Consider the following 12,519-nt stretch of genomic DNA (forward strand, 5'->3'; position numbering starts at 1 on the left):
GCAAAAGGACTGTCTTTCACCAGTGGACAAATCTGGCAAAACAACATCAAAACAGACAGACAAAGTACCAGCAAAACAGCCATGTCTCCTCAGTCCTTGGCAGCTCAGGGGGCAGGTCTCAAAAGTCCAGGGCAATTCAAAGTGGCCACCAGCAATTCTCTTAGTCTCTCTCTCTCCACGAGGTGCTGCTTCCAAAAAAGATCTTCCACCTCTCTCTTGTCTCTCCAAATCTATGTCACCAGCTCCTCCCAGTTCAGGACTTTCTTTTCACATCAACAAGTCCATCCCACAGGTGGGATTAACAAGCTCTGGGTTTTAACACAATCAATTTGAAAACCAAGCCAATACAGGGGAATCTTTAATTGCCATTACTATCACACTCTCTCAACAATCCATTCCCCACAAAGTTGCAAAAATAATTTTTCTAATACACTGATCTGCTCATGATAGTCCTCTATTATAAACTTTATCTTCTAATGTTTCTTAGATAAATTAAATTTTTTTTGTTTTTGTTTTCAAGTCCCTCCATAATTTGGATTCACAGTATATGGTTCCAACCTTATGTCTCCTTTCTGTATTCTATGTTCTAGTCAACCTGGCCACCCACTGTATCCTGTTTTTATGTTGCATTGTCTCATCCTCACATGTCTTTTCTCATTCTGGTCCTTCCACCTGAAATTGACTCTTCCTGTGTCATATCTCTGGTTTTTTGGATCTCCTCCATTCTTTCAAGTTTCAACTCAGGTATCACTTTTTCCATTAATCTTCTCATTCTCAATTAAATTTCCCTCGGTCCTTGACTTCTGATGACTGAGGCTTCACCATTTCCTGCCTGACATAGACTTTCATGCCACACCATGATCTTTATACCACACCATGACTTAACTATCTCAAGATCTGAGAACAATATTTAAATCCATACTACCATTTCTGGAAACAAGTTGACAATCAGTTACTGTATGACTCCATTCACCATCTCTGTGGCTTATCTAACTAAAACATCTCTATGTGTATTGTCCTTCCCATTAGAATATAAGTTCTTTGAAGACAGGAATGTCTTGCTTTTTATATTTGTATTCCCAGCACTTTAGGCAGTATCTAAAACATAGCAAAAACCTAATAAATGCTTTTTCATTCACTTATTCATTCCAAGGCTCAGTTTTCTCATCTATTAAATGAGGGGTTTGTATTAGATGGTCTCAAAGGATGCTACCAGCTTTACATCTATGATCTGATGATGACATATTTGTTTCAAATAGCAAATCATGTGTTTTAATCTGAGAACAAGATGAGAATTGTAAATTTGTCATATTAAACCCTGGGAGGCTTTATGTGTGTGCCTGTGACTAGGACAGTCACTGGGCCTGAAGACTATCCCCTGCTCTTGGGAAAGAAGGATGAGATTCACATTGTGATCTCAAGGAACATGTGCCAGAGGCTCAACTATAGCAGGAACCAGGAGATAATTATTGATAATGCTAAAATTCACTGGCATTTGAGATGGTAGCAGGTGAGTAGGGGCCATAATAAAGAATTCAAGGAGGGAGGTCTGCATAGAATTGGGAGGTGTCCCACTTGGAATCTCAGCAAAATGACTATGGATTATAAGCTGCCTCAATAGAGCTTTTATCATTAGACAGCAGTAGGAACATTGACATGATCCTGCCTGAACATTGACATGATCCTGACATGAACCTGACATGATCTGCCATGTCCTCTCCTGACTTAGCTGCCCTGGTGAGACCATAGACTTGAGCTAATTTCTATTCAATATCACATTTAAAAACAAAAACAACAACTGAACAAAAAGGAGATTTAAAAATAACAGCATGACATTAAGTAATTAAATATGTAATCATAAAGATCAAGTTATTAAAGAAACCGTTTCATGCAAGTTGGCCCATACAAATCCTATTCCAGTGCCTGCTCCATTGGAGCATGGAGGCAATTTTGGGTTCTTGAAAGCTATGACAGTGCCATGTGAACTCTGAAAGGTCCTACCAAGCTGGAAAGGCTTTAAGTACACGCCCAGTGTCAGGCTACATGTCTGCTGTCCAAGTAAGAGACTAGCTAAGTGAAGCAAAGATAAATACCATGTTGGCTGCAAAGTGATTAATTAGAAACACTCAAGAACCATTTGCTAAGTCACAAAGGGGTTTTGACCTGTAAGGGGGTGGGAGAAGAGTCCATACATTGACAAAGTCATTGATTTTTGCTATATTGAAGTAAGGGTATGTGTGTACATTGGTAGATGTGCCTATTTTGGGTAAGTAAATGTATTATGGGAAAGTAGCTAAAAGTATATTAGTATATTATATTAGTATAATGAAAAGAATGCATGATGATGACCAAGCAAGACTCTAGAAGATTTATGATAAAGAATGCTGCTCACCTCCTTACAGAGGGGTGATGGACCTAAGGTTCCCAATGAGACAAACATCTTCAGGCGGAGCCAATGTGCAGATTAATTTTTGCGTGATTTTGTCTATTCTTCATAAGTGAGGGGCTTTATTTTGTGTTTGTGGAGGGACAGATGAGGAGAATGAAAATTGTGATACTGATATTTTTAAAAAAATTTTAAAAGAGCATCAATGAATCCTTAAAAAAGAAATGGAGGTGAGCAGAAGGAAGCTCAGAAGAGGGTGTGGACAAGTGAGGCCATGTGGGAAATGTCAGATTAAATTTGGTATCTATCTATCTTTATATTTTTTTTAAAATTTACAATTTATTTATTTTTAGTTTTCAACATTCATTTTCACAAGGTTTCGAGTTACAAAATTTCTCCTTATCTCTCCCTTACTCCCCTCCCCAAGATGGCAAAAATACTGAATACCCCTTCCCCCAGTCTTCCTTCTCTTATATCTCCCCATTCCCCACTTATTTTCTTGTAGGGAAAGATGAATTTATATACCCCATTGCCTGTATATCTTAATTTTTGTTTGCATGTAAAAACAATTTTTTAAACATTTGTTTTTAAAACTTTGAGTTCATGATTTTCTCCCTTCTCCCCTCTTCAACCACCACCACTGGGAAGACAAGCAATTCAATATAGGTTATACATTTGTAGTTATGCAAAATATTTCCATAGTAGTTATATTGTGAGAGACTAACTATATTTTCCTCCATTCTATCCTGCCCCCATTTATTCTATTTTCTCCTTTGACCCTATCCCTTTTCAATAGTGTTTACTTCTAACTACCCTCTCCCCCAATCTGCCCTCTCTTATCCCCTTCTGCCTTACTTTCCTGTAGGATAAGATACCCAAATGATATATATACACCGAACTCAAACATAGTTGAAATTAATTTCTTTTGCAGTCTTCTTTTCATATTACTCTTTGTATAGAGAAGTACTTGTGTTTTTTGATGTTTATCAAGTTTACAGTAATAAGAAAGGGATTAAAAGAGCATTTAATTTGACTTCAAGAGACTTGCATTTGCTTCCTAATTCTAACACTTACTAGCTGTCTAACCATGAGTAAATTATTTAACCTCTCTGAGTGCCAATTTCTCCATCCATAAAACTCACTCACTCAACTTAGCATTTATTAAGTGATTTCTATGTGTCAGGCATTGGGCTAAGTGCTAGAGATACAAATACATACAGAAAGACAGTCCCTGCCCTCAAGGAGCTTACATTCTAATGGAGGAAGACAACACATAGAAGGAATCTGAAAAGGCTGGGTAGTGGATGAAGGTACTCAGTGTGAGGGCATGCTAGAGAAAGTGCAGCCGAGGGAGGAATGAAACATGACTGGCCTGGATACTCTCTTTAAATAAATGGTCTGAGAGGAGATATCCAATCAGAGGGAGACGGTACTTCCAATATCTCAACTTCAGGGCTGAAGTGATCTTCTAGGATGGAGAGCTGGGACCTGGAAGAAGAGGTACTGGGTGCAGCTTGGAGAGGAATGACAGCAATGAGTAAATGGGGACAATATACCTCTACTTTACAATGTGATTGCAAGAAAAACACTTTATAAAGTTGAAAGAAATATATAAATGTGAATTATTATGCTGTACATAGTTGGAGAGTATTATTGTTATTGTTCAGTTGTGTCCAACTCTTTGAGATCCTATTTGGGGTTTTCTTGGCAAAGATGCTAGAGTGGTTTGCCATTTCCTTCTCTGGCTCATTTTCTAGATGAGGAAACTGTGGCAAATAACCTTAAGTGACTTGCCCAGGATCGCACAGATAATAAAGTGTCTGAGATCACATTTGAACTCATATAGACACACACACACATACATACACACACAGATTTGGAGAGTATGTGTATATATATGTATATGTATATAAATAGAAGTGTGTGTGTGTGTATGTGTTGTAAAAATTTGGTAAGTCTGGTCAGGGCTTCTATTACTTCTACTACTTCTTATTCTCAAATAAAAGAATTTTTGACCAAGTAAAAGAACTTAAAGATTTTTTTTTTTGTTTTGTTTTCAAAGGCAAACAGCCCTCAGGGTCAGTAACTACTTTAGAATTGGATCAAAGCAACTTGGAAGTTTCATTTCTTTGCAAGAAATTCTGGGGACTTGCGGCTGACACTTTCTGGGAAAGCCGGAGTTTCCTAACCACGGACACACAAGCTTAGTAGCAGCGCTTTTGTCTGGGATGTGATCAGGGAGGTGAATGTGCTGATGTTCTAGCTTAGAGGAGTAGAAATAATAACAATAAGAGTAGGAATACATAAACTGAAACTCCAAAAGGAGACAAGGTATCCAACCATTCATTTGTTCCAGTGACAAACTTACAGAATTTCGGAGTCGGATGACACTTCAGGGGCCAGCTAGTCTAAACTGTACTAGAACAGGAATCCTCTGAAACATCCCTATCATTCAGCCTGCCCTTGCACATCTCCAATGACTAGGAACCCATTATCTCTGGGGCAGCCTATGTTGCCTCATTATTACCAAGCTTTTCTTTACTTTGAACCAAATGTGCCTGTGCAACTTTGACCAGTTGCTTCTAATTCTGCCCTCTGGAACCAAGAGGGGACTTCTCTTCTATATGGCTTCCTTTTAAATACTTGAGAGGTGACTAGGTGGTGTAGTAGATAGAGGACAGCGTCTGAAATAAAAAACAAACAAACAAACAAACCTCATCTTCCCAAGTTCAAATCCAGCCTCAGACACTTTACTAGCCGTGTGACCCTGGGCGAATCTTTTAACTCTGTTTACCTCAGCTTCCTCATCTGTAAAATGAGCTGGAGAGGGAAATGGCAAACTGCTTTGGTATCTTTGTCAAGAAAACCTCAAATGGGGTTACAAAGAATTGGACAACTGGAAAACAACTGAACAACAAATACTTGAAGGCAGATACTATTCAATTCAATATATATTTGTTACATGCCTCCTGTGTACAGAGCATTGGGTTAGGCAATGGGAATACAAAAATGAAAAATCTCCCCTGTTCCCCCCACCTCGACACCTGCCCTGACAATGTTCTCCTCTTCAGGTTAAACACCACTGATTCTTTCTGTTGATCCTTATGTAGCCCGGTACCCTGAACATCATGTCATCATGGTTTCCCTTCTTAGGGACCCAGTTTTTCAAATGTCCTCCATGAAAGGAAACACTTAGAACCTAAGGATTTAGATGTGGAATAAGCATTTTGCTGCACATTTTTTTTGCTAAGGACATTCACAATTCACTTGTAATAGGTGTCATGTTGGATATAGATATTATTTTGTCCCCACCATCATCTAACTCCATTAGCTAAATTAGAGTTTTGCTTAAACAATTCTTTGATGAGACAATAGCCATCACATGATTCTGCATGGTTGCTTCAGTTCTTTAATTTCGAGGCGTCAAAATATGTCTTGTCATTTTTATTCTGCATCCTGCTTCACATCTCATATGAGAACAAAAACTCTAATATTCATTTTCTCCCTACTTATAATTTGTTGTTGTTCAAGGTCACAATTGTCATCAATTTGCAAAGTAGATTAACAGTTTATCATAATATTACCATATTTTAATTTTAATAATATTTTATTTCCCCCCAGTTACATGTAAAGACAATTTTAACATTCATTTAGAAACATTATGAGTTCCAAATTTTCTCTCTTCCTCTCTCTCATCTCCCACCTGCCTGAGACAGTAAGTAATTTGATATGCTATACATGCTTAGTCATGCAAAACACATTACCATATTATCATGTTGTAAAAAAAAAGACACAGATCCAAAGGGGAAAAAGAGAAAAAATAAAGTTTTTGAAAAGTATGTTTCAATCTTTACCCAGAGTTCATCAGTTCTCTCTCTGCAGGTGGATAGAATTTTTTATCATGAGTCTTTTGGAATTGTCTTGGATCATTGTATTGCTGAGAATAAATCATTCACAGGTGATCATACTACAATATTGCTGCTACTGTGTACAGTGTTCTGCTGGTTCTGCTCACTTCACTTTACATCAGTTCACATAAGTCTTTCCAGTATTACTGTATTTTTAAGAGAAAACTAGATTGTGAATTTAATAGAACCTATCTCTAAATTTTAAATTCTTAGAGTCAACTTTGATTTTTACAGTGATTGCTTCTCCCAACTCAAACTTAAGAAATAGAGAACAATTTGAGAGATGGTTTTTGAGGACATAAGAAGGCTATTTAAAAAAATTCATCTTTCATACATCCTGGGTAAGCAATGAAAAAATGTCCCTCTTTAGATCATTGTGATGAAGAAAACATCTCCTTTATCTCTAATTGGAAGGTGACACTATGATGTAGCAGAAAACATTCCAGGCCTGGAGTCAGAAGACTTGGGTTTGAATTTTGAGTTTGCTCTTTATGATGTGTGAGTCTTAGTTCACTCATTTTGCTACTCTGACCCACTTCTGTCAAATGAAATGGTTGACTCTGTGAAGTCTCTGAGGTCTCTTCTAGAACTAATAATCTATGAATAAGAGTCTATTCACCCATTCATTTCATTTCAAGGGATATCATTGTTGCAAAGTCTCATAAATTTATACCAGTCATTTTAAAAATTATCATCACTGACACTCACTAGAATAAAACTTACCCTTTAGAAATCACAAGCTGATACTACTCTCTATGGAAAACTAGTTTTGATTTAATGCATGCATATATAATTTAAGCCACACTTGCAAATAAGTCTGTTGTCTATGTTAAAGTAGCTTTATCCATGCCATATGAGAATGAATTTCTACAAAGAATGTTGATTTCATGTATTTGGCTCCTAGGGATCTCCTGGGATAAGGGGTGGGGGTGGGGAGAAAAAAAACAAAACAAAAAGCGTATTTAGGGACCAGCAAACATTAGGGACAAGTGAACTCTCCACTAGGCCATTCTGAAATTCCATTGAAAAGAAAGTAAAATATCTGTTGTCTTCAGTTTTGTCCTTTTGGCTATAGGAGTTAGAAACTCAATAAATTTGACTAAATATTAAAGCTGCTGATTTTGTTTTGCTTCCATGTGAAATATTATGAGATCTGCAATTTCCCAGTATGAGTAGTTATTATCTAGTCCCAGCATCTAATTACAGAGACAGAAACTGTAGCTATGTCCAGGCTTCCTCTTTATCCTTCTCTTCTGAGTGCTTCAGTCTTCTTTCTGGTCACACCATTTCCTTCCAGAGGGTTTGCCTCATGTTTTTTGTCCTAGCCAGTACTGATCATATTGATCAGTTCTATGATACTCAAAATAAGAATGCAACTTGCCAGGTAGAATATATGTAAGATGTCAGGAAGTCTGATAGGTTGTCTGTCAGTCTCATCTAAGATGGGGAAAAACTGGGTGACAGTAGATACAGCACTGGGTCTGGAGTCAAGAAGACCTGATTTCAAATCCAGCAGATACTGTCTAGTTGTATGACCCTGAATAATTCACTTAACCTCAGTGTTCCTCAGTTTCTTCATCTGAAAAATGGGGACAATAATAGTGCAAACCTCCCAGAGTTGAGGGATCAAATGATACAATAAAGTGCTTAGCAAAGTGCCTGGCAAATAGTAGGCACTATTTACATGTTAGCTATTATTAAGAGGACTTGGATGAAGAGCAGATGTTCTTATTTTTCCAAGCATTTTGGTGCCACAAAGTGGTTTGTTTTGAAATGATTTCTTACATTTCTGTTATCTCCCTAAGGACAGGAAGAGTTCTCCAGTAAGAATTTCATTTATTGAAGTCAAGACAGCAAGCATTTATTAATTACCTACTAAGTGATACGCACTGTGCTAAGGACACAAAGCAAGATGAAAACAGTCACTGCGTCCAACACTATCACAGTCTAATGGGAGAGATGACATGCAAACAAAAATAAGGCAGGAACTGGAGTGTCTGATAGTACATTTATGATTCAAGAAGATGTTTGTGATCACACTAGGTATGCCATAGAATATCTTTGGAATGGAACATCATGGATGAAAATGAAAATCAGAAAAGATTTCTCTTTGATTCTTAGTTTTTTTTTTTTTGGCTTATCCATGATAAACATACAAATACTAGTCATCAGTAGCTATTTCTTTTACTAACATTCTAAATGTAAATTTTTAAGACCATGAGGAGTGGGGGGGGCAGAGACATCTTTTTGAATTTGGGGAAGCATCACATTGTAAGAGAACTGGTCTCAGAGCTACGAAGGATTGTATTCAAATTCTGACTATGATACATACTGACTGTGTGGCTAATGACAAGTCAATTTCAGAACTGTAGAAAAGTCTTAAAGAATGTAATTTGTTCAACTGCATTAACATTTCCTCATCTGGGAATTCCCTATACCAATTGAGATCACAGGTCTAGTCCCAGCTCCTATTTTTAGTTGAAACAGTTTTCTATTGAGTATTAGTTCAATTTTGATTTTGGACAAAACTTTAGATTCTTGACAGGAGCGAGGGGTGGGGACAGATTAACCCAACACAAAATTGCTGGTAAAAGCCAAAAGGGAAAACACGAGGAAAGACAATGAAATACTCTTTGGGTCCTGAAAGGAATGATTGATACCCAAAGAGGTGAAATCAGAATTTTAAATAAATAATCTGGATGCTATTTAAAAGACAAGCTGTTGATTTTATCACTCCCTATTGCCAAGACACACATCGATTCCCATTAAATTAGACATTTTTACTCTGATCAAGTTAGTGGCAGCTTTAAAACATCCACAGCATCCCAGGACAAAGTAACAAATCAACGCCCGGAAAGGCTGTGAAACTCTATCTGCTCATCTCTCTTTTCCTTTTCGTAGAGCCTTTCCCTAGTGGCAGCTCAGTAGCTTCTCAGTGCAGGAGAAGTTATGACCCTCTTCTTCTTGCGGTTAATGGCAGCCTGTCTGTTTTCTACACCTCCCTTTTCCCTCCCTCTGGGAATCCAGGACTGAAGGATAACAAAACCCAACAGGCTTCCTAATTATTATACAAGCTCATACTAAAATGTGGCTCCCCTCTCTGCCCACCAAATTTCTCATGTTGTGACCACATTTTTTCTCTGACACATCTTTTTCTTTTTTCCTTCCTTCTTTTCTACCTTCTTTTCTTTCTCTTTCTTCTTTCCTTTATTTTTTTTTGGAGAAATTCTTTCCATCACCATAGTTTCCTCAAAAAAAGAAGAATTTAAAAAGAATTTAGTTGGGATAGTTACTTTAAGCACTTTTATTTATGTAATTCTATTGCTAAAATTAGCTTCTCTTCACTCAGTCCTACATGCCTAGTTATTTGGATTTGGTATTTCTTATATCTTTATAACTATATCTAATCTACCTATGCCCACATGGATCTAACTGGTTATCTAACTATCTAGCTGTCTACAACTGTCTACCCAGCAGAAAGTAGATCAGACATTTGAGAGCAAACGTTCAGTTTATTTCAAATTCATAGATTACTACACTGGAAAGAATCAGTGCCCAAATACAACTCACTATCACAAATTAGATATCTGAATTATCTAAATTACCAAAACATGCTTTCATTTTATCTTGTGTAGAAATAATTCTGGTGAAGATTTCATTTGAGCTCAACCTTTTACAGCCTTTCATTATCTCAAAAGTGACTCATGCCCTCTTGAAACAGTGCTATTAGTAGAAGTGGATCATTTCAGAGTGTCAAAATCAAGCTGCCCCAACTCTTATCCCCTCTAATTCCCTCTTTTAGGTCAAGGCCACGGAGATTTGCCTATTTGAGGAAAAGGACATTTATTTGCATAGGATGTGTGTGAAACAGTTTGGTGATATACTTTACTAACCAGTCTTTTGGGACTCCTTCTTTGTGGTAAGGTTCCTTTTGGTGTTCCAGGACCAACCTCTTTTGATAAATGGGATGAGTAGATTCAAACTTAACTGGGCATAGATGAACGTTTCTGACACAGACAGACCAAAGAGGAAGCAAGTTACTTGGGATACAAATCCCAGCCCAGCTTGAGAGAGAGTTTGCAAATAGGAAATCACATTGACTCTATTTCAGTTGGAGTTTAATTAGAGAAAGACTGGCACCAGGTACAAATAAATCTCAGGCCTTAATGAATTTAAATCATACTAAAACTGTTTACAGTTAACCCCTTGGAGATTCTGCCATCATATATGCTTATTTTTGGTAGAGTATGCATCAACTATTTATCACATAATTAGGATCATTGACCCAAAACCCAATTTACTCTCTTTCCATAAGGAGGAATTCAGGCCTTTTTTAAAACATTTTTTTTATTTTTCACTCATCATTTATTTACAAATACACATTATAACTTTTTATATACATTGCACATTTACATGGTAGAAAAGTACAAAACTATATATTTAAATGAATTTATATTTAACTTGCCATGTTTGAAAATATAAAATTGCATCAGGAGGAATTATGAAAAGCAAGAAACCTGAACTGATAAAGCTTTAATATACCTTTTAATGAAATATTGTTTGAAAAAAGAACTAACTTAAAGGGTACAGCAGTCCAGCTGAAAGGAAAACACCTAAAAATATGCATGTGTCTATTAATCTCCCCTCCACTACCTTGACACACCCATGTCCCTTTTAGTCACCTTTCTCACCCTAATTCTTTGGATCTGTGAATTTTCAAAATCTAATAACATGTCTGTTTCCCTCTAATACTGGTATCCCAGACTATCTTGGGCAGAATGAAAGAGAACTGAAGCAGGAGTTTCCTTTAAGATGGGACCACTGTACTCTGTATTTGAGTCAAGTTATAATGCCTTTTGGTCAGTCAAGATTCCTTGTAAACAAAAACCCCAGGGATCATGTATGTACAGAACTGGCAGCGGAAAATCCAATAAATAAACATGATAGAAACTGACATGCATGTTCATTAAAGTGGAAAGGGAATTAAACAGCAGTGGACTGAAAGGTGACCAGTAAGTGAGTGGTAAGGAATGGATTAAAATGTTTTACAAGGAAACAAAAAGCCATTTACTTTACAAGCAAGAGACCTCACAATAAATAACAACTGCTCTTCCTTTAACGAATAAATTTCTTCAAAAACAAGGTGTACAGTCAACCAGACATTTTATGTATAAATTATAAAACATGACACAGTATAAATAAATGTCTACAAGTCTCAACTAGGAGCCCAATCCAATAGACCTCACACTGACAGCCTCTCCCGTGTCAAGTCAGTGGAAAGGTTGCCTGGGAGAGGGCTGCAGGACAAAGGTCCTTTCCGTGTACTTTTCCCCCCAAAATAAATAAGCATACACTTATTTACAGTATGGACACTGATTTTTTTTGCCCAAGGGCTATCCCAACACTGATGGAGGGTTTACCACTCTAGAATTGATGATATAGGAAAGCTGTAGTCCTGGTCTTCATCTTCCTCCTCTTCTTCCGTGTCTTCAGTAATGGCTAGATGGGGGAATACAGGGGAGCTGTTGTTTAAATAAGGACAACAACAGCGCAGAAGCAGCTCAGTGCACGCTTTCAAAGCCCTCTGAAACAGCCATAATACAGCGGTGCGTTTTTATGTGACTTGCAGTGAGATGCTCTTTTGCATCTGCTGTTATGCAATAAGGGGTTTGGGTTTTTTTTTTTTTTGCATTTTTTTGTTTTGCTTTTAAAGACATAATCTATGAAGTCAAAAACTGCAGAAAGTTCTGAAGAATCAATGGCTCAGGTTTTACTGGCAGATTCCTGAAATCAGATAAAAAGCGCTCTTGTGTTCTAGGTTTAAATGCTTGGAGTCCTTAATTCAAAGTTAGTAGTGGCTATCTGCAGAGAAGCCGCTGCCCATAGGCCAACATATAGCTGTCTTTTTTTTTTCTTTTTATGGAGTTAGGTTATATCCAAGTGTTAATAAAGCAAACAGCAAAGCACACAGAACAAACAAATTAGAACAAAGTAACTTAAAATATGTTCTTATAGGCAACCCCTAGCTGATGACATGATATTCTAAAAAAAGGAAGTATCTTGATAACATTTCAGGAACTCCCTCTGGTGATTACTGAAGAGCTGGTACCATTTACTAATCATCTACTTCCTACAGCACACTGTTTACATAAATCTTCTTTCCTTCCTTCCTTCCTTCCTTCCTTCCTTCCTTCCTTCCTTCCTTCCTTCCTTCCTTCCTTCCTT

At 37.2% G+C, this 12,519-nt stretch overlaps 1 protein-coding gene across 1 annotated transcript in view; it reads right to left on the reverse strand.

Moving 5' to 3' along the window:
* Window positions 1-11,351: 11,351 nt before the first annotated feature.
* The window catches only part of FST (follistatin), a 10,220-nt gene continuing 9,052 nt past the window's right edge, over window positions 11,352-12,519 (reverse strand). Inside the window, exon 6 of the mRNA XM_069095272.1 lies at window positions 11,352-11,793. Coding sequence (XP_068951373.1) covers window positions 11,711-11,793 — 83 coding nt within the window. The 3' untranslated portion in view covers window positions 11,352-11,710. The remainder of the gene's footprint in view (window positions 11,794-12,519) is intronic.

This window comes from Petaurus breviceps, unplaced genomic scaffold, assembly GCF_028583685.1.
Source record: "Petaurus breviceps papuanus isolate PSGF00001 unplaced genomic scaffold, PetGlider_PUasm1.0 226, whole genome shotgun sequence".
Taxonomy (NCBI): domain Eukaryota; kingdom Metazoa; phylum Chordata; class Mammalia; order Diprotodontia; family Petauridae; genus Petaurus; species Petaurus breviceps.